Here is a 20,175-nt window from a genome sequence, read left to right as displayed (position 1 = left end):
CGGACTTACAATGAGACCCTCACCTGCCAGGTTGCTCAATATTCTCGTTCCCGTCAAAAGGTATATCTCGCCGACAACTCAGTATCTATACTCTCTTACGAACAAACTCATAGGGCCGTTGACTATGCGGTCAAAATTCGCGTCAACGCCCAACAGACTGGTGTCGACCTGAACGTGAAACATTCCATGGTATGTCGCAGCAAACGCTACTAGAGGATCTAACTAAACTCGACCAGAACCCTTTTGATGAGATTGGTAGGCAACGTCTCGGTCTTTCAGAAGCAAACCCCCTTCTCACTCACGACCTTTTTGATCCTTGATTCACCTCAAAAAATCGCAGCTGTCGAAGAAGCCGTCCGACTACGAGAACGTTTCAAGGATGAAATCAAGACCATCAAAGCAATTACTATAGGTCCTTCTAAATCAGCAGAAACACTTCGGACAGCACTCGCTATGGGTGCAGATTCTGCCATCCACGTCGAAATTCCTGAAAACGCCCCTGCACCGGAACCACTCGGAGTCGCTAAAACTCTTCGAGCGATCATTGAAAAGCAGAAAGATAGTGGAGGAATTGACATCGTTATTCTTGGGAAACAGTCTATCGATGATGACTTGGGTCAGACAGGGCAGATGTTGGCTGGCTTGATGGGATGGTCTCAGGCTACTTACGCGAGTAAAGTGGATTTGGACATCCCGAAGAGGGAGGCAACGGTAGTGAGAGAGATTGACGGCGGTTCTGAAGAGATAAGGTGCAAGCTGCCGCTGGTGGTCACCACGGATCTTCGATTAAACGGTGCGTTTCCCATCGTTTGACCCCGAGACTTCGTCTCCCGCTAATTCACGCGTTTTTAGAGCCCCGATACGCCTCTCTGCCAAACATCATGAAGGCAAAGAAGAAGCCGTTTGAAAAACTCAAGCCAGAAGATCTCGGCGTGGACCTTACACCGCAGATGGAGACTGTTAAGGTTACTGAACCACTGAAACGAGTAGGTGGTGTCAAGGTTGCAAACGTAGACGAATTGGTGGCCAAACTCAAAGAGGCAGGGTTCACCGCAGTCAAGAATTAGATTTACACATCCTCATTGTAATTGTACGCTCATCACGACACATATTATATTCACAACTCGCGTGCCTCTATTTCAGACCTGTCTCGAAACCCTTTCAAACGATGTATTATACAACCTCGCCTTCCCTGCTGCAACGGTCGTCTCTAATTTATGGGTTTGTACGAGATGTGCAGCACACGATGCAGAAAATGAGGAGTGTCGAGATGCCATGATTATTGAAGGCGAACAAGAATGTCCATAGAGTCCGTGGAGAGTAATATTAAGAGAACGGCAAGTACAAGTAGAGTGTCCAGAACAGATTGACATAAAAATTGTCCATCGATCGCGCATATAGCCGGCAAGATACTGTCCAAGAGTTTACAGATTACAGATCAGGCAAGAGAAACAGTCCATGAACCGATAGACGTGTTGAGGCAAGAATTTAGAAATGATTGGTCCGGGGAAGCTGTGAGAAATTAACCCTCGCCCTAGACGCAAAACATCAATTTTGGTGGAGGTGGTTGAGAAACATACTTAGCTGCTTACCTTCCGATGGCCAATCAAACTTGGTGACGAGCCGGTAGATGGCTTGTTCACTGCCCTGAGCGCAGCTCAACATCGGTTTGAAAAAAGGTGTACTTGCCAGAACTGCGGATTCCGTGGGGTTATACCGCAGATCTAAAAAAGATGTAAGCAACTTGCCAGTGAGAATGATAGAAACGTAGTCCAGAGAGAAGATAAATCTCGTGAAAAGGGGTGATAAAAAACGTACCGTCCGATGGCCAATACAAAGCTGATAATCAGCTACGAGCCAACTACCAAATAGTTGTCAAGCTGCAAAGGTGGCCAGCCAAGTACAACTTGACAACTAGTCGGCAGGTGGCTCTAAGTGAACCAAAAGTGAACTATATCAGCCGAAGAGTGGGCGACCAGAGATGATGAAACGTCAAAACCTAGAAGAAATCAGGTCCAGGTTGGTCAGTGGAGGTACAGAGACAGAAGGGAGAAGACAGGCATCCCAATAACCAGACCACACACCCTGATGTTAACGACAAGCCACTGGCGGACTAGTTGTCGAGCTACAAAGTCACGGTGGCCAGCCGGATTCGCATCTCGACAATCAATCCGCCATCGATTTGTAGTCGGTACCAGGGGTGTGACTGGCATATCGCAACGCCGGCATCGAAGGAAGAGGTAGTACTTATCTTCTGGGGGCATGAGCGAGCCGAGGAGGGGCAATGTGTGCGGCGAAGTTGAAGAGTCTGACAAGCAAATAATCAGCGCTCCGGCAAACAGAAAGCTGAGAAATAAATAATGGTACTGGGGTCTCTTCGAGTCGCAGGAGACGGCGTCGTCGCCCAACTTGAAGGTAGGGAAATCCGTGGGGGCAATACAGCAGATCTACAAAGATGCAAGTAAATTATAAGCGACAGTGCAGAAATAGTCGATGGTGCATGCATGCATAAAGTATACTAGTCCAATAGTCACCGGTATCAACCAAACGCAATGGTACGACATCGCCCTACACAAATGATAAATTTAGTGAGAAGTGATGATGAACTTAACGTACCTTCCGATGGCCCAACCGAACCTAGCAATCGGCGGCTACGAGCCACATACCGAATAATTGTCAAGCTGTAAAGGTGGCCAGCCAAGTACAACTTGCCAACTAGTCGGCAGGTGACTCATCGGCTAGAGTTGCATCTTGACATTCCACCAGTGGTTTGTGGTCAGCTACCAGGGTCTGACTGAGTTATTACAACGCCGGCGAGTCGAAGGAAGAGGTACTTACCTTCTGGCCAACGCGTAACAGAGTGTCGACGAGGGCATTGTGTATGACGAATAAGAGCACTTTGGATGTGATCCTCAACACTCAAACTTGCCTTGTCGAGGCTTAGGATGGTAGTTGACGAGATAGAGGTATGGGTGGTACGTTGGCGTTGAATGCTGAAGAAAAGCTCAGTATGGGAGAAGATCCGAAGTTGGGAAGATGGAGGTCAGCGTCAAGTCCGGTATGGTGCTGGCAGAAGAACGTCAGTTAAGTGCGACATGTGAGACGTTCGTGAGTTAGCGGCAGGGCGTTGGATAATTCTAATCCGTCGACGATAAACTGTGATGGGAACTGGTATGTTGGTACAAGCGTCGGCAGACATCCGAACCTTATTACGCAAAAGATAAATTTCGTGGGAAGCCACGGTGATAAGAAAACTTACCTTCCGATAGCCGAACCAAACCTACTAATAATTGGCTACGAGCCACCGGCCGCATAGTTGTCAAGCTGCAAAGGTGGCCAGCCAAATACAACTTGGCAACTAGTCGGCAGGTGATTCTCCAGCCAGATTTGCGCCTCGACATTCCACCAGTGTTTTGTGGTCAGCCACCAGGATGTGTGACTGAGTTATCATAACGCCGGCATCGAAGGAAGAGGTACTTACCTTCTGTCCAACGCATAATTTGAGAGCCGACGACGGGCATTACGTGACGAAGAAGAGTCTGAAAAGCAAATAATAAGCACTCAGACGAAGAGAAAGCAGAAAAATAAGGAATGCTCCCGGGAGAACGTGTCGACGTCCAAGGTAGGGAAATCTGTGGGGCTACACGGCAGATCTACAAAGATGTAAGCGGTGAGAGCGACAGGGATATAGTTCAGAGTCTAGAAAATAGTGCATGCATATGCAAAGGCATAGTCGCCAAAATCAAATAAAGACAATAGTACGAGCGTCGGCAGACATCCGAACCCTACACAAAAAATAAATTTCGTGTGAAGTGATGATAAAAAAACTTACCTTCCGATGGCCAAACCACACCTAATAATTGGCTACGAGCCACCAACCGCACAGTTGTCAAGCTGCAAAGGTGGCCAGCCAAATACAACTTGACAACTTATTGGCAGGTGGCTCGTGAGTCAGATTTGCGCCTCGGCGTTCCGCCAATGGTTTATGGTCAGCTACGGTCAGCTACCTGGGTGTGCGACTGAGTTATCACAATGCCGGCATCAAAGGAAGCGGTACATACCTTCTGTCCAACGCATACTATAAGCGAGCCGACGAGGGGCATTGTGTGTGACATAGAAGAGTCCTAAAAGCAAATAATAAGCGCTCGGGTGAAGAGAAAGCTAAGAAATAAAGAATGCTCCTGAGGGACTCGCGGGAGAAGGTGTCGACGTCCAAGATAGGAAAATCTGTGGGGCTGTACCGCAGATCTACAAAGATGTAAGCAAGGTGAGAGCGACAGTAATGCAGTCCACAGATGGTGATAGTGTATGCATACGCAGAAGAAATATTCACTGAAATCAAGTAAAAGCAATGGTACGAGCATCGGGGAACATCCGAACGCTATACAAAAAGATAAATTTCATGGACATTGTCACAGTGGTGATGAAAAAACTTACCTTCCGATGGTCAAACCAGACCTAATAATCAGTTACGAGCCATCTACCAAACAGTTGTCAAGCTGCAAAGGTGGCCAGCCGAGTACAACTTGGCAACTAGTCGGCAGGTGGCTCGAAAAAATGGCTGATTTCCGGAACTTAAACTTCTAGCCAAAGGAGGAGTGAGCGACCACGGATGATGAAACGTCGAAACCTAGAGGTAATCGAGTCCAGATTGGTCAGTGGAGGTACAGAGACGGAGAGAGAAGACAAACATTCCAATACCCAGACCACACCCCTGATAGCTGACCACAAGCCAAACGGTGGAATGATTGTCGAGGTGCAAATCGGCCCAGATTTGCACCTCGACATTCATCTCACCATCTGTTTGTAGTTAGCTATCAGGGGATGTGGCTGGAATATCGCAACGCCGGCATCGAAGGGAGAGGTACTTATCTTCTCAAGGGAGTCGATGAGGAATGTGTGCAACGAAGAAGATTCTGATAAACGAACAATCAGCACTCAAGCGAAGAAAAAGTCGAAAGATAAAGAATGCCCCGAGGAACTCTCATGGGAGAAGGCGTCGTGGTCGTATGTACTTCGGTGGGGCTATACCGCAGATCTGCAAAGATATAAGTAAGTCAATCGCAGAGCAAACTAGTCCAATAGTCGCCATAATCAACCGGAGGCAACCATCGGCGGACATGAAAACGTACCTTCAGATAGCCAAACCAAACCAATAATCAGCTACGAGCCACCGACCGCATAGTTGTCAAATTGCAAAGGTGGCCAACCAAATACAACTAGGCAACTAGTCGGCAGATGGCTCGCCAACCAGGTTGACCTCAGGTTCCTGCCGTGGTTTGTGGTCAGTTGCCAGGTCTGTGGCTGGGATATCACAACGCCACGAAGAGGTACTTGCCTTCTGGCCAAGCTATAAGCGAGTCGACGACGGGAAATGTGTGCGACGAAGAAGACTCTGACAATCAATCCATCAACACTCGGCGAAGGGAAAGTTGAATGCTCCGGAGGGACCCTCGTGGGAGAAGGCGTCGTCCAAAATAGGAGCTTAAAACTGGGGAGGGGTGTCAAAAATGACTCCGTGGCGTCTCGATCGCTTGTCAGTAGGCGCTGATAGTTGACTTTCGATGGAATGGAGGATGAAGGGGGGAGGGCTGTCGTATATTACGCCATACCGCTTCATTTTTTTATCCGACTTTGATGGTACGTCCTCCGTCACGTTGATCTCCTTTGAGTCTCGGATGACCTGCAACCGTTTTGTCAGTAATGGTGAAAGTCGAAAAGATAGGGGAACTTACATTATCGACGTAACTGAAAAGGAGCTCTAGATGCGCCTCCTCGTCAATAGTCTGCCGATAGGGGTAAGCTGGTGCTCGGGCTCAAAACAACAACGCGAGCTTACCTCGTCGTCGGCAGATCTTGGGACGTATTCCATCTCAGCTCGTTGGCCTTCAGGGAGTCTATCAAATGTAACAGTGGTCAGCACGGCATTCTGAGCGACGGGTCCAGAATTGAGACGAGGTTTCCTGCTCCTCTTCTTCCTAGACGTCTCGAATTCCATCCCAGCGGTCTTAACCTCCTGATGGAAGGTCTTCCACAACTCCATCTTTGAACAATATTCATGGGCCAAAGCCAGTCTGAGGTAACGACTATGAGCGACAAGGTGAGACAAAACAACGACGAGGCTTACTTTGACCGCTCAGGGTAGAACATAGGATGCCTACGAACGAATGGAGTAGTCCATTGTATGCCTGAAATAGGAAGGTTAGAGAAATAAGAGGGTATAATAGGGCTGGTGGGCGCAGACATGGTTCAAATGTAGAACAGATGATGGGGGTAGACAGTTGAGCCTGAAGAAAATAGGGTGTAGCTTGTACACAGGTTATATATCCCCAAGAGCTGCCAAATCACGTGCAATTACTGACACGCCCCTAAAAAGTATCTTCCAGCAGAGGGAATCGCAAAGAAAACGGTGGAAGAGACGCGACGCGTCTGTTGAAGGTGTAGGTGCCAGTGGAAGAGCTTCGCGGATGTAAGCGGCCGAAGATCAAAATGCGATGACCTTACCCATTTGGAATCATCGCCGAGAAATGAGACAGGACATCATGGTGTCTTACATGTGAGGAAGAAGTTTATCGTCGAACACCTCGTTCATAACGTTGCCAATTCTTTCCTACGTATGAATAATGTTTGGAACAAAATTAGAAATAGATCAAAACTCCAGGGTATCGTGAGCGCCATGAAATAAGAGGTGCATAATGAGTTAGAGCCGCTGCACAAACGGTCTTGAACTGACGACACCCAGGCTGGTCGCTGGGATGACCCAACTCAATGACTCAGGACTTGCTATGTTTCTTTTGCTTCTCCTTGTCCTTGTCCTTGTCTTTCGATTTCGTAAGGACACTCCGCCCTTCTTTACTTTTATGATGTTTACCATCCTTCTCCTTGTGACTGTGGTGCTTCTTAGTTGGCGGCATTTGTATGAGAAATATAGGCGTTCCACTTTGGTAGCCTGCAAGAAAAAGTATGAGTGGATTGCGCCTTAGATATCAAGTGAAGCATTAGCTTACCTCCTGCAGCAGGTATGGTGGGGTATCGACTACGGGGCTCGTGTTCCAGATCAAGAAACGGACCTGTCGAAGACGAGGATGCTCCAGGGGACATAGGATTCGGAATAAATCGCGGTAGATTGAATCGGTCAGTCACTGGAGGTCCTCCTCTAGGCACTCGTTGTCTGTCCGCCGGCGTAGCACTACCGACTGTGGCAGACGCTAAGCAGTCAAAGTCAGATTGTTTTAAATAAATTGAGCAAGCATTAGCCACTCACTCGACCACGACCGACGAAACGTGTGTTTGGCGGTGTCCGGTGTAATTGGTGAAACGGGTGCGAAATTTCGAGGGCTCAGAGACTCCTCGGACGGCGTCCTGCTCGAGCCGTTTTTAAGAATACCTTTGAGAGGTTTTCCGGTAGTCCCGTCGAGGGAATGTCGACTTGAAGTACGGTGGAGCATCGGCGGCGGCCTTGACTCGCCTTCGAATGGTACTGGTTCGTATTGGGTAGGGGAGGTATTGATAGACTGTCGACTGAATGTACGATGGAGGCTCGTCGTCGCTATCGGCCTATCGGAGAAATATGTAGCAGGATGCTGAGGAGGTTGTTGAGAGCTATTGGCAACTGATAATGACGGTCGCGTCTGGTATGCATTCATGGACTGGTGGCTAGTATCTGGATAGTTGTGGAAGGGTATTGAGTTCGTCTGAGATGATGAACTGGTGTTCGAATAGTTGTAAACGGGTGGTTGCGCCCCCGGAGGTGATACGGACTGGAAAGTTGGGCTTGAATCTTGATGAGCATAGATGGGAATAATGTTCCGAGAAAGGTGTTGTTGGGTGTGATTCGAACGTCCTGACCCGCTCACAGAGGGATTTGTTTGATTGTATGGATTCTCGTGGATAGACATGTCCGAAAATCCCCGTGAGACTGATGCCACAGCATCACCAGGCTCTTGGTGAGAGAATGCGACACCGGACCCTGCATTCCACGTAGTATTCCTGCCGCTGCCAATCTGGTTGACGTTCGGTTGAGGATATGTTTTGTTACGCGTCTGAGGATGATGTCCAGGCGGAACCATTGATTGAGCCGTGTTAACTGATAATTCAAGATGAACGGGTCCGTTGTAAGTTTTCAGCATTAGTTCAAACAAACTCCAGCTTACCTGAGGGAAAACCACTGAAAGAATGTCGAACTGGAATTTCAGCAATAAGATAAGCGCAGAAAACGCTGGGAAGGGGAATCACTTACCAGGTGCTCTCGGTCTGTTGGCTGGTGCAACTGACAATCAGTGTCTTCAGCGAAAGTCATAGGGATACTCCGCTCGGAGGCGTTACGTGGACAATGGACTTACGGCTGGACAAAGGGGGTGAGCGCTTCGCCCGCTTCTTTAGATAGACGGGCGTCATTAAGGATCAATCTGTCGGTTTCTAGACGTGACATACCGAAATGCCTTGCTTCAAGCGAGGCAACCATTCGAGGAGATTGTTATATTCTCTCGACACCTTACGCCAAAGTTCGAACTCCGGGGACGCTGTTCCGGGATCAGACATGTTTGACATGTTCAGGTCCTGAAGATACCTGTTGGAGCTATATACACGGTGTCCAAAGTTAGGACTCGGTGCGTGGAAATTATAATATTGAGGTATACGTACGCTTCGAAATTGTCCATAGTCTCCTCCCAGAAGTCTTCCCATCGATCCTCAATCTGTTCCAGGTCCCGATCCTGTAGTAGCTGCAGGAAAACGGTACATTCCCGTTGTATGGTCTCTGCACGCATGCGCCTGAATTCGTTCCTTGAATGTGTTCCAGAAAGAGCAGTCGCGATTAGGACACTAAGGATCTCAATAGTTGAGTTGATGTCATTCTCAAGCGTATCGCTGGTGTTCATCTTGAAGAGCAGAGGGTATGAGAACGCAAAACATGGAATGAAGCTAGAAGGCTCACGTTGTTATTACTAACTAGGTGCAAAGACCAGAGGGCGGCCGTGAAGGAGGTTGGTTGAAACGTTGCCTGTCATGAGTATGTGTTGATTTATAGTATTTCCGGCGTTAACCTTCTGTCTGAAGAATTGTCCAGTTCCACCCGTTTGAGGGGGGATAAGACAAGACGGGATGAAACACATGACGTGGGTCACAATTCTGTTTAAGATAGCGGACTGTTCAGCCATCAATACGTGCACTCTGGAACGACCGATGGATCTCAAACTCGTGATGTACATATCTCTGTGACGCCGGAGAGCAAGGGGCGCTGGGAAAGTCATAAAGAGTTCATGAGGGTCAGCCGGTGCAGCGTAGCCACGTTGTGGAACCATTTTGCCTTATAACGGTTGGTGGCCTTGCAAAGCAGACATGAGGATGGGAGCCAATTTTTTGGCTCTGCCTCTGTGGTACGTGAAGCCTGCGCGAACACGGAGCACCTGGATCATGTAACTCGCGGCCTTGTTCGATGTGCTCGAATGCGCCATAGAGTTTGACGGGAATGATCAAATGGACCAGCAAACAATCGAAACAACGGCACTCGTCGATTATAGGGTCTTGAATATATAGCTTCGGGTCGCAGTGAGTTCATGAATCTAGGTGGCGGGATGATGATCAGGAATTTTGACGGATCCCGCGTAAAGATCCCGACGTTAATATGCAATTTGAACAAACGAAGCTCGACATGGGTTGACACGAGGGGATCTGAACCATTTCGAGGAGCATCTGTGTACATCCTAGTATTGAGAAAGCTTACGCACTCGGTAACATACGGCGCTTCCGACCATTTCAACGCCGTTAGCTGGAAGCCTCATGTATTGGAGATTTGAATGAAGGGGCTTAAGGCGTGACCAACAATCTAACCCTGTAGGAGTGCTTGGGTAGTCTAGAACCATCAAACCATACAAAATGCTACAGTCAACGAGGTCACTTAGGAACATGCTTCACCTTAATCAATCTTTCGAAGTTGAGCATAGGGAGAGGCGGTGTGAGCCACATTAATCAATAAACCTCAACGGTTCGAACTCCACAGATTCCGAGGTCACCTTGATCTGCAATCCCCATTCGAATTCCTGAGACAGAGCGATCAGGCTCGGGTATGTAATCCGAGCGAGACTCACAACGTGGGGAGAAGCCTCGGGTGTATTCACAGAAGTTCTTGCGCAAATACGATCGCTGTTGGTGGAGTGGGACAATATGCGGGCTTCTCGAAACTGTCCTAAAGCTTCTAATTTGTGTACATTGGATGCTTAAGTTAGAATGCTCAATACATATTCAGCACCACTGCAACATGTTAGTGGCATGTCAGTGTTAGAATAACCATGGCCCCACTGACAAGAAAGTGATCAACGTCCCAGGTTCAAAATAAAGTTCGGGGTTGACTTGCCTCTACTCGGCGGTGGTATCTGTAAGCAGCTCTGATGTATCAGATTCAACGCCTTAACTGCATCCCTTCTCTCTATGACACACGAAATATTGATTTCACTAGCACCCTGGCTGATCATCTCAATATTGACGTTCCCTTGACCGAGAGTCGTGAACATGCGTCCAGCAACGCCGACAAGATGACGCATTTGCTTGCCAACCAACGACAGGATCGCCATGTTCGAATGCACGGTGACCTGAGAAAATCACAAACACATGAGACTTTGGCCCACAAACAATAGGACTTGACGTACCATTCCACTTTTCTTCAACTCCGAAACAAGTCGAGCAAGTATTTTTGGGGCTACCGAATCCTCGATAGCCATACTGACATGCACTTCACTCGTGCTAATCAAATCCACCACTACCCCAAATCTATCCAGCGTTTCAAAAATGCCGGCGAAGAACCCATGAGATACGCTTTTCCTGTTCGAGTTGATATTGATGACGAGAATGTTTTCCTTGATAGTAACGGCTGTAGGAAGCTTTTTCAATTCGTCTTGCAGGAAAAGTGATATCATCGCTGCGTCATGTAAAACTTTGGATGAAATAGGTTCTGGGACGCCATTGGCGAGAGCCCCAGCTTCTTGAGATGCGTCCACCACGTCAGGGTCAGGATATATAACAGTACCTGCTCCCGGGGGGTTTTCAACATTCTTGATACGGATAGGTATTTTGCGGCGAATAACCTTTCATCATAATTTGATCGGTGAGTTGACGCAACACCAGTATCAAGGAAAAGCATACCTGTTCCATGGTGAATGGGTGTACGACTTCGCTCCCGTAATAAGTTAGTTCTGCGGCTTCGTCCGGGGTGATGATAGGCAGGACTCGAGCAGTGGGAACCTTACGTGGATCGGCTGTGAAGATGCCGTCCACTTCTTTCCATATCTGCAATTCAGCGGCTTGCAGACCAACGGCGAGCAGTGCTGATAATAAGTCTGTATACCCACGACCGACTTGAGTGAGAAGTGAGCCGGGAACGGGTCCAAAGAAGCCTGAGGTTTGTCAGCAGTACATCGAAAATAAAGGGTGAATCTAAAAGCTCGCCAGTTACTACAGGAACTCGTCGACCACACTGCCTGACTCGCTCTCCGACAGCAGCTGCGACACGATCATAGAAACCTTGTCCCAATTGCGTGTCGGTTTCGTCACATTCAGGAACGATGTCTTCTAAAGAGACGTATTCGGCATCGATACCCTACAGCGTCTCTTAACGTAGTTCGAGATGCGAGTGAAGGGGCGTACCTGGTCCCGTAGCACAGCTGTCATGAGCTTGCAAGCCAATCGTTCTCCCACGCCGATAATACTGTCTTTCGATCGAGGCGAAATTTCATCGATAACTTGTGAGGCAAAAAGAAAGCTCCGCAGCCAATCACAGTCCCTATCGACCTCCTCTTCCAGTTCTTTACGAATGTCTTCGTCCTCGATAGATTCTTTGGCAGCCTTGTAATGTTCTTCTCGGATGAGATCAACGGTAACGTTAAAGGTCACCGTCGTTTGGCCGGCACTGGGAACAGTCAAAGGGGATAGCGACAAAGGATTTGTTTCATGACCGGACGAAGACCTGCTCCGCGGTGAACTGGGAAGCGATGGAGATGAAGGCATCTCCTTAACTTGCCCGAACAGACCAAGCCCATGAGGTGTGGATGCACCTGGTGCAGCAGATTTCGGACCTCTTGGTGGACGTTTCAGAGCTTCTGAGGCTGCTCTCAGGAGCAAGTTGGTCGTCCCAAGTGTTTTCGTTGATCCCGAACGTGCAGAGCATACTATTGCGACCTTGTTCGAATCAATATAGTTCCTACGAAATTGTCATGATTTAGAAAGACTTAAAAAATGCATGAATACGTACGAAACAACGTCTCTAGCTATGCGCACTGGGTACTTCCCAACACTCGTTCCCCCAAATTTTTGCACGAGCCATCTAGACCCGGGATCGATACTGTTCTGATGCAAGTTGGGAGGCGTTTTTGGAGGAGAAGAGGGCGGAGTAGACGCTGAAGAATGGGTATCACTCGACATTACTGTGATGCTCTTAGCAAGGACTTGATGAAGAAGTTTGAGTATTGCGTGCTATGTACATGGGGAGAGGGGGAAAGTAATGGAAATCGCTTAAATTTCTTGACTCATCGCCTGTGCCCGCGTTTTTTCCGAAAGCATTTCATATCAGACAGCAACCACCATCCACAGCAAATTTATTCTTCCCAGTTATCACTCTCAATTGCGTGTAATACGCAAAGCAGGCGTTAGCAGTATCTAGTTACGCTCTCAATCACCGAACACAACTCAGGCCGTCTTCAATGGGTTCCAGATCGGACCATCCTGAGCTCTCCTACCACTGTACTACAGACCGCCAACAGACCGCAGGACTTTCTCTCGCTTCGCAATGTTAGCAAAACAGTCGGTCCTCGAGCCTAGGACCTATCGGTATCCCTATCCAGTTAGATCCATCTACGCTCGAGATAGATCCAGAGTGGCCAATTCAATGGATCAAGGAGTATACAGAGGTTGCTGAGTCCTTGCAGGAAGCACAACCAGGTTGATTTGGGACTCTTGGCTCCACAGAATTTGAGGCGATTGTGGGCAAGATCAACGCGAAGGATCTCCTTCTCTGTCTCGTTATTGGAAGCACGAGACGTTGACGCTACGAAATGTTGGGGAAATAAAGGAAGGGGATTAACACCGTACGACGGTGGAAGTTGCGAAATTTTCGAGTGTACTAGCTCTTTCGTAGAGCTATGTAAAGTTGGATTATAGGGGCTTCGTTCAAGGTACGCTAACCCTTCGTAAACTAGTGAGGCTGATTTTCTAAAAGCACTTTTGCCGTTTATCTTACCTTACCATCTACAAAGAATAGGGCTACACCGACAATTTCAGTCTGACTTTCGTGTAAGTTACGATATTAGATGAGGATTCTGCGGCGATCTAATTCTGTATGTGTCCTACGAGCTGTAGCAAGGCTGTACGAGATCTATTCAAATCAGCATTGCACCAAGCTCATCATATCATTCCGTTCGCGAACCGGGACTCGGGTATCAGTTGTCAATGCCAACTACTGCCTTCATCAAGCCCCGCTACTACCGACAACTTATAGTCCGTACGTGTGGCACTTGCCAGAATCGACTACTGGAGGTGTCGAGGAACCGGTACCCTCATGGTGAACGTTTATGCGGTGTTCCTTGTACCGATGAAATCATCTCCAACGCTCTTTATTGAATGATGAAGTTCATTCAAGTGCACAGCTCACTTTGCACCTTGCTGAGCACTGTCCTTTCTTTGAAATTTAGGAGACTGAGGAATCATTGATTTTCCAGAGAAAGTAGGGATGGCATCTTTAGTCTTTGGTCTTTCGGGATAATAATACCAGCAACATATTGAGCATTATTATTGAATGGCAATTATGTATGTGATGAACAAGAACAATCGGACCTGGCACCCTGTTCCGATTGTTCAGTGCCTATGGAAAGCGGTGCCTATTCTGGCGCGTGACAGTCACGTCTGAGGTAACTCCAGTCCTTACCGTCACCATCGACGGCGGAGTCAACAGCTTCCATTCCCTTTGCTCACCCTACGAACCCCTTTAATCTCTAAATTTTCTTTCTCATATCGACGCTGGACGTGCTCTTTCAGCGAATCCTGTCATAATGGGCCAAACCTCGTCCACGACTCGTGCCGTCGAAAAGAGGAACTCTCACCCGGAAAGAGGCAACAGTCAAGAATCTGGCTCTTCGCCTATACCATCTACCAGAAGAAGACAGCCTACAAAAAGGCGATCCGCCGTTCGCAGAAGTATCGCTAATTTTGTTAAACCTGCATCCCGGGACAATAGCCCTGCTGGCACGAGTGGAATTACTGCCGGGAAACGGAGGTCATGGTTAAAGTCGAGGAGATGGTCAAAGGCCCCTGCGGAACACGTAGTTCAGCCAGAAGTAGAGGAAATGGTAGCCGGGCAATCCGAAGCCGCAGCAGGTAGTGCAACTAGCGGTGCACTGATTCCTGCCATAGGCCCCAAAGAGACGGATACGACGACCGCGGCCACATCTCTGGCTATACCAATACCTTCACCTCTCGAAGTGCAACAGCATCAGGAACAAAATTCCTCTGTCTCAAACTCGACTGAGCCGCTACAGCATTCTGATTCGATAACACCAGGTGCAGGTGACCCTTCATCGATATCTCAAAATAGAGAAGTCATGGAATCTTCTAACGCTGAACATCGTTCTGACTCGGGGCTAACTGAAAGCCAATCATCTTCCACTGCAAACACCGACTCACCCCAGAATCGTGCTTATGAGGATGTATCGCTTTTGGCTAGCCCGGCTGACTCAGAATCCGCCCGGGAAATTCCACATACAGAAGAGAGATTTCTTACGCCTCAAGAATTTGTAAACGAACCCGAGAGCACCCATTCCTTACAGCCATTACCATCTTCTCCTCAAGTCCCCCGCGCCCACACTCCCACTCCCACTCCCACTCCCACTGCCAACCCCAATTCACTTCCCCAAAATCGACCATTTCCACCTCCCGGTACACTGGTCGTGGTGCAAGGTGTTGTCCATACCACAGATGTACCTCGACCAATCTCGACCTCTCCATCCTTTTCACCACTTTCGAACTCCTTCCCATCAAACTCAGATCATGATCATGATCCACAACAAACACAATCTCAGTCAGGATCCCAACTTCAGTCACGTTCAAGTGAGTTCGGCCTCGGATCTCGAATTCGAAGGTCTGTTTCAAGTGCCTCGCGGCCCAGGTCCGAAATCGGATCCTCTGCACGGAATAGACTCTCCGCTTTGTTTAGCGGCTCTAGACCTGGAGCTATTGTTAGTGGGAGTCCCTCTTCGCCGACGAGCACTATGGAATTGGACGAAGCGACATCGACGGATACACCTACTACATCGTCTTCCGCGGACGCATCCGTATCAAGAGTAGCCGCTGACACTTCTGACACCGATCCTAGTGTTGACGTAAGTTCTTCGTCCGCTAGTTCTTCTGCTGTTGGGAGCTCGGAACGGGCAGATCCCGAGTCTGATACCACTACTGTTGTGTCACAACCTTCAGAGGGTGTATCTGGTTCGAACGCGGGTCAGCAGACCTCACGAACAGATCAATCTCAACCTTCTTCGCCATCATCGGGAATGATTTCATCTAGTAGTATCGATGTTCTGGGTACGCTGTTGAGGTGTGTATATATTCATACAACCCCTTGTTTTGGCACCGTGAAACTCACATCATTGTATCTCATTCAGTGTCGCGGCGGCGGCTACAGCAGCATCTTTGCTCACAGGTTCATCCGACCCAATACTTACACCGCCAATCTCATCTCCTGATGCACCTCGAGCAACATCACCCTCCGGTACTGGCTTTGGAGCAGATCCCTTCAACGGTGCCGTTGGAAGTTTAGGTAGTTTGAGCGGCTTCGGTACAGGCAGTCCTGGCATTGGTGCCAGCGGACCAGCTGATCGAATGCGGCAAGCTTGGGGAAACATAAGAGAAAGGTTGGGGTTGAGGTCTAATTCATCGTCTGTGTCTTTAGGAAGCGACCTTTCTGCTGACCCTAGTGGTGATTTTATTGGTGGCCGAGATGAAGATGTTCCCTTGCTGTCCGATATCGATGGTCGACGCTCAGAAGTTGAAAACGCTACGCAACGGCCAGAGCCGCGAGCGCCCCGAGATAGGATGTTAGCAGAGATGGCTCGGGCGTTCCAGTTGGGCCTTGGGTTGAATGGACCTCCGATTGGGGGAGAACATACCAATGGACCTGGATCCAGAACGGAGACTTCCCTTGGAGATCCTGACCCAGTTGGGTTCGGAGTAGGACGAACAGGGATCGGTGAGTTGCCTCCTGAAGGTAGCTTCGAAAGGTTCTTGGTGGACTTGCAAACGGATCTGAGGGCCGCTCTAGGAGGTGGGCCTCAGCAGCAGCAGCAGCAAGGACCTGATGAGCAGGAGCAAGGACCTGAGAATGATGAACAAGCGGTTATTCGCAGACAAGGGAATAGGGAGAATGATATTGATGAGCTATTTAGGCTAATCGCGGAGGCAGAAGCCGAGGTCAGGCAACGACAACGAATGATAGCGGAGAGACAGGCCGCGCTTCGTGCGTTGGTGTCGGGAGCCTCAGCTGCGCTAGCGGAAAACGCTTCGAACAATACGCAATCATCATCGTCATCCCCACCGTCAGCAGCAGATCGTCGTGCAGGAGTGGAGACATTCCCAGACAGTGACGAGGAGACCTGTGCCTCGTTACCGATGCTTGAAGATGTCACAGATGATTCTGATTCCGAAGACGAGGCTCCTGTAAGAACTCCAGTGGCCAGCACGAGTGGCAGTCGCGAGACGGAGAGAACTGAAGCAAGTCTGTCCCGATTGTCGTCTATGTTTGATCACCAACCTTCGAGTGCACGGGGTGTCAATAGTATAAGTGAGGCCCTCAATCGAAGAAGGGCCATGGGAATTGGACGAACGCCTCCTACTTTGCATGTTGCAGAGACTGCAGGTCCCGCCGTCTTACCCCCACTCGAACCTCCCAGGGAAGTGTCCATCCCTTTACCAATGCCATCTGAACAGGCCTCAACTTCGAATACAATACAACTACCAAACTCGCCAAGGGTTGAGGTATCGTTACCCGAACCTGATCTCACCTCGTTAACATCCGCGAATGATGTAGCGTCCGGTACAAATGCCGCTGGAGATACCACAAGAGCTGCTCCAACAACCTTACCTACTTCTGAACCCTCAAATAACACCACGCGTTCCCAGGCTGGTAGTCGAAATGCGATCGATGATGGGACTGGACGAATCAATTGGTGGAGATTGTATCGGTTCCCACCGATTGCTACTCCTCCGCCCAGAGTGACTGGACAAGCACGGGGAACCAATACAGCAACACCGATGCATGTTCCTACGTCATCAAATCCTTCTCCTTCCCCTCTCCAAGACTCGGCCTCTCTTCAACCCAATGTGACTTCAGTCGCTCAATCGTCGACCTCGTCACCCACAGTTCCTGTCACTTCCTCTGATTCCCCACAGCCCTCAACACCTGAGAATGGAAATCAACCTCAGCAAGCTGCTTCGAACACCGTTGTTCCAGTCATTGTTGTCGGTTTACAGTCCGTCAATCTAGCTTTTTTCGGTCCCAGTGCTGGACCGCAACAGCACGTCGGCAATGATACGCAGGCTACCACCGCCACCGCTCCGCCTCTTCCTGTTCCTACCCAAAATGAGGAAGAGGTGCTGTCCGGACCTGGTGGAGAGCAAGACGACCCCACTAGGGAGAACCGCCAAAGACGATGGCAATCTCGTGCTGCTGAAGCTCTTCGAACCTTGAGACATGGACGAAATACCTCCCCGAGACCTCCAAGTGGACTGCTCCCAGATATGTTGGATGGTCCCGGATCTAGGACGTTCTTGATATACGTCATTGGCGGTATGTTTTTTCGGTGCTCTTCGATAACTATGGCTGACTTGTGTGGTTCAGGATATTATCCTCCAGACCATAACATCGTCACTGGCGACCCTGATACTCTCGATTCCTTTGAGGCACTTCTGTACGTTTCTTTGGTTACTCTTTCTTCGATATCTTTAAACAATTGCCACCCTCCAGAGACCTCGCAGACCTTCTAGGTCAAGTGAGGCCACCAACAGCTTCCAAAGAAGATATCGAACGGTCGGGATTGGAAGTGATCAAAGCACCTCAAGTACCAAAATATGAGCAGGAAGGAAAGATTTCATCTAATTGTACTGAACGGGTAAGTGAATCTGTCCGTGCCGAGTAATCGCTTCACCTCAATCTGTGTCTCCTAGTGTCTGATCTGTCTGGACGAGTACCAAGCAGAGGATGACGTCCGCGTCTTGACATGCAAACACGCTTTCCACATGAACTGTGTTGACAAGTGGTTGCAGGAAGGCAAAAACAATTGCCCAGCTTGTCGTGGCACAGGTGTTGTTACTAGCCCATAGCACCGCATCACCCAAACTTTCGTACTATCAACCTCAACTCCCAAGGACTGACTGGAACAAACTGTCGTTTTACCTAGACGTCTTCAGCCGCGATATAATTTTTTCCCAACACTTTACTCTAACCTACGAACTCTGCAATTTCACATCTGTCCATCTGATGCACTGCACTTTCCTTCTCTTTCTTTTTCTTACAGTATTTCTGAGCTATCTTGTCGTTCCGTTTCCGTGTTCCCCATACTGCGCTTTCCATCATGTCTGCTGTACCGTACGTTGAGTTATCTACGAGAACGAGTAAAGTTACTATTTCTCTCTTCTTCATCCCATTCGGCACGTCACACCTTTAAGCACACATATCCGGGGTAAGGGTGTCACCCCTCGAGAGTCGAAACTGTTGCACATGTTCATTTCCTCCTGCAGGCTATCATATCCATCCTCATCCATGTTGTCTTCAGACCATATAAACCCGCTCCGTTCCCGCTCCTTCCAAAGTAATGCTATATCGTGAACAAGCCTCGCTGTGCGTTGAATGAAATTCCACGAAAAAACACAAAGTTTTCGAGAATACCAATGTGTCTTGTTCACTTTGAAGTGTAACGGCGCAGTAGGTTCCGGATCCGTTCTAGTTCCTGATACTCCGAACAAACGCAAACCTGAACAGTCCAATACATTCCCACAATCAATGGCCGTTGGAATATAATCTTGTATTCGACTAAGCGTGAAGCGTACGGTATACACAAGTACAAATTACCGTGAATCGATTGTGGGGGAATGGGAGAGAAGGAAAGGAAAACATCACCCGCACTGGTCAATACATATCTATGTCCCGGTCATCCTCATTGTGGCTATCGTCAGGCTCCACATCAGCCAGTGTACCATCTATTTAGAGGCTTCTGTTACAGGACATCTACGTTCGTAGATTTCCCTTCCAGCTGCTCAATGTCGCATCCATAGCCTGTGTCTTTCATATACCGTTGCCAAGCTGGGCTAAGAATGTCAAATAGGTTTTCCTCCTCTTCACCAATGTCGTTTCCCTCTTTTTCAACAAACACATCTTCTCATCACTCTGGAACACCTCATTGTCAATCTAAGTTTCTCTTCATCACGTTTCCGCCGCCGTATGCTGTTTTCTGAATCACCTGGAGCATCCAACACCCAGCTTTCTTCTAGTATGTACATTATGCGTTCCTTTGTATCTGTGTTGATGTGTCGGTAGACCATGACATTTACGAGGGTTTGCAAGTGAAAAAAGTGTGTATTATAGAGTGGAAGAGAGCTACATTGAATTTACAGAGTTTTCGGCCTTTCTTTGACTTTTCTTGAATTGTTTGAGTTTTTCGCACACGCAAATGACGCGCCGCAAGGTTTTTGAGAACGACTGTATGGCAGGAAAATAGTGTGCTCGGAAATTTGAAGCCAAACTGTAAGTGTTTTTCAGTGTACATTCTCGTCTATTATAAATCTCTTTACAACAAGATCGTCGCCGATTCCGAGTCAAACCTTCGGTAATTTGAATGAACTATTGGGACATCTAGCCAGGCATGGATATGCAGCAGAAAAAGTCGTGGCTTCGTTAATCGCAGAAGATGCACTTGTAATGGACATGATTCCATCTGGAAAATCCAGATTTATTAATTAGTATGAATTAGTACTAATTAATAATAATCGATACTAATTGGCACTAATTCAATTAGTATGAATTCGCTAGGTTATCAAATTAATTCGTACTAATTAGTATGAATTCATACTAATTCATACTAATTAGTAGGCATTAGTAGGTAAATAAATTGTACATACTTCTGTATAGTGTACTATTTTATT

General features: G+C 48.3%; 6 protein-coding genes across 6 annotated transcripts; 2 read left to right on the top strand and 4 right to left on the bottom strand.

Annotated features, from left to right (window-relative positions):
• Positions 1-9: 9 nt before the first annotated feature.
• On the top strand, positions 10-1,188 carry E1B28_012690 (uncharacterized protein). Its single transcript, XM_043157825.1, has 5 exons — positions 10-60; positions 114-189; positions 237-255; positions 341-793; positions 853-1,188. The coding sequence occupies exons 1-5, from the start codon at positions 11-13 to the stop codon at positions 1,065-1,067; spliced, it is 813 nt and encodes a 270-aa protein (XP_043005193.1). The 5' UTR covers position 10; the 3' UTR covers positions 1,068-1,188.
• Positions 1,189-5,485: 4,297 nt separating this feature from the next.
• Positions 5,486-6,246, bottom strand: E1B28_012689 (uncharacterized protein; the record flags this gene model as incomplete). The annotated part of the gene is made up of 4 exons (XM_043157824.1): positions 5,486-5,683; positions 5,736-5,786; positions 5,840-6,074; positions 6,128-6,246. 4 exons carry the CDS (start codon positions 6,244-6,246, stop codon positions 5,486-5,488), a joined length of 603 nt encoding a protein of 200 aa, XP_043005192.1.
• Positions 6,247-6,773: 527 nt separating this feature from the next.
• E1B28_012688 (uncharacterized protein) lies at positions 6,774-8,069 on the bottom strand (the record flags this gene model as incomplete). The annotated part of the gene is made up of 3 exons (XM_043157823.1): positions 6,774-6,949; positions 7,008-7,208; positions 7,265-8,069. 3 exons carry the CDS (start codon positions 8,067-8,069, stop codon positions 6,774-6,776), a joined length of 1,182 nt encoding a protein of 393 aa, XP_043005191.1.
• A 226-nt stretch (positions 8,070-8,295) lies between these two features.
• Positions 8,296-8,879, bottom strand: E1B28_012687 (uncharacterized protein; the record flags this gene model as incomplete). Its single annotated transcript, XM_043157822.1, has 3 exons — positions 8,296-8,376; positions 8,434-8,578; positions 8,644-8,879. The coding sequence occupies 3 exons, from the start codon at positions 8,877-8,879 to the stop codon at positions 8,296-8,298; spliced, it is 462 nt and encodes a 153-aa protein (XP_043005190.1).
• Positions 8,880-10,125: 1,246 nt separating this feature from the next.
• E1B28_012686 (uncharacterized protein) lies at positions 10,126-12,491 on the bottom strand. The gene is made up of 7 exons (XM_043157821.1): positions 12,245-12,491; positions 11,641-12,193; positions 11,443-11,593; positions 11,140-11,390; positions 10,647-11,081; positions 10,355-10,589; positions 10,126-10,298 (listed from the first exon to the last, which is right to left on the bottom strand). Exons 1-7 carry the CDS (start codon positions 12,412-12,414, stop codon positions 10,279-10,281), a joined length of 1,815 nt encoding a protein of 604 aa, XP_043005189.1. The 5' UTR covers positions 12,415-12,491; the 3' UTR covers positions 10,126-10,278.
• A 51-nt stretch (positions 12,492-12,542) lies between these two features.
• On the top strand, positions 12,543-18,896 carry E1B28_012685 (uncharacterized protein). Its single transcript, XM_043157820.1, has 7 exons — positions 12,543-13,163; positions 13,245-13,281; positions 13,348-15,577; positions 15,645-17,824; positions 17,876-17,945; positions 18,002-18,146; positions 18,202-18,896. Exons 3-7 carry the CDS (start codon positions 14,037-14,039, stop codon positions 18,355-18,357), a joined length of 4,092 nt encoding a protein of 1,363 aa, XP_043005188.1. The 5' UTR covers positions 12,543-13,163; positions 13,245-13,281; positions 13,348-14,036; the 3' UTR covers positions 18,358-18,896.
• The last annotated feature ends 1,279 nt before the right edge of the window (positions 18,897-20,175 follow it).

Source organism: Marasmius oreades, chromosome 8 (genome assembly GCF_018924745.1).
Source record: "Marasmius oreades isolate 03SP1 chromosome 8, whole genome shotgun sequence".
Classification (NCBI taxonomy): Eukaryota; Fungi; Basidiomycota; class Agaricomycetes; order Agaricales; family Marasmiaceae; genus Marasmius; species Marasmius oreades.
This window is presented reverse-complemented; position numbering and strand designations above follow the sequence as displayed.

Excerpts from the sequence above, each read along its gene's own strand:
- E1B28_012690 (XM_043157825.1), top strand. The coding sequence starts at position 11 with ATGAGACCCTCACCTGCCAGGTTGCTCAATATTCTCGTTCCCGTCAAA. Across the intron at positions 61-113 it reads ATTCTCGTTCCCGTCAAAAG|GGCCGTTGACTATGCGGTCA; the intron begins GTATATCTCGCC and ends ACAAACTCATAG. Across the intron at positions 794-852 it reads CACGGATCTTCGATTAAACG|AGCCCCGATACGCCTCTCTG; the intron begins GTGCGTTTCCCA and ends ACGCGTTTTTAG.
- E1B28_012686 (XM_043157821.1), bottom strand. The coding sequence starts at position 12,414 with ATGTCGAGTGATACCCATTCTTCAGCGTCTACTCCGCCCTCTTCTCCT. Across the intron at positions 12,194-12,244 it reads ATAGCTAGAGACGTTGTTTC|GAACTATATTGATTCGAACA; the intron begins GTACGTATTCAT and ends ACAATTTCGTAG. Across the intron at positions 10,299-10,354 it reads GATACCACCGCCGAGTAGAG|TGGGGCCATGGTTATTCTAA; the intron begins GCAAGTCAACCC and ends CTTTCTTGTCAG.
- E1B28_012685 (XM_043157820.1), top strand. The coding sequence starts at position 14,037 with ATGGGCCAAACCTCGTCCACGACTCGTGCCGTCGAAAAGAGGAACTCT. Across the intron at positions 17,825-17,875 it reads CTTGATATACGTCATTGGCG|GATATTATCCTCCAGACCAT; the intron begins GTATGTTTTTTC and ends TGTGTGGTTCAG. Across the intron at positions 17,946-18,001 it reads GATTCCTTTGAGGCACTTCT|AGACCTCGCAGACCTTCTAG; the intron begins GTACGTTTCTTT and ends GCCACCCTCCAG.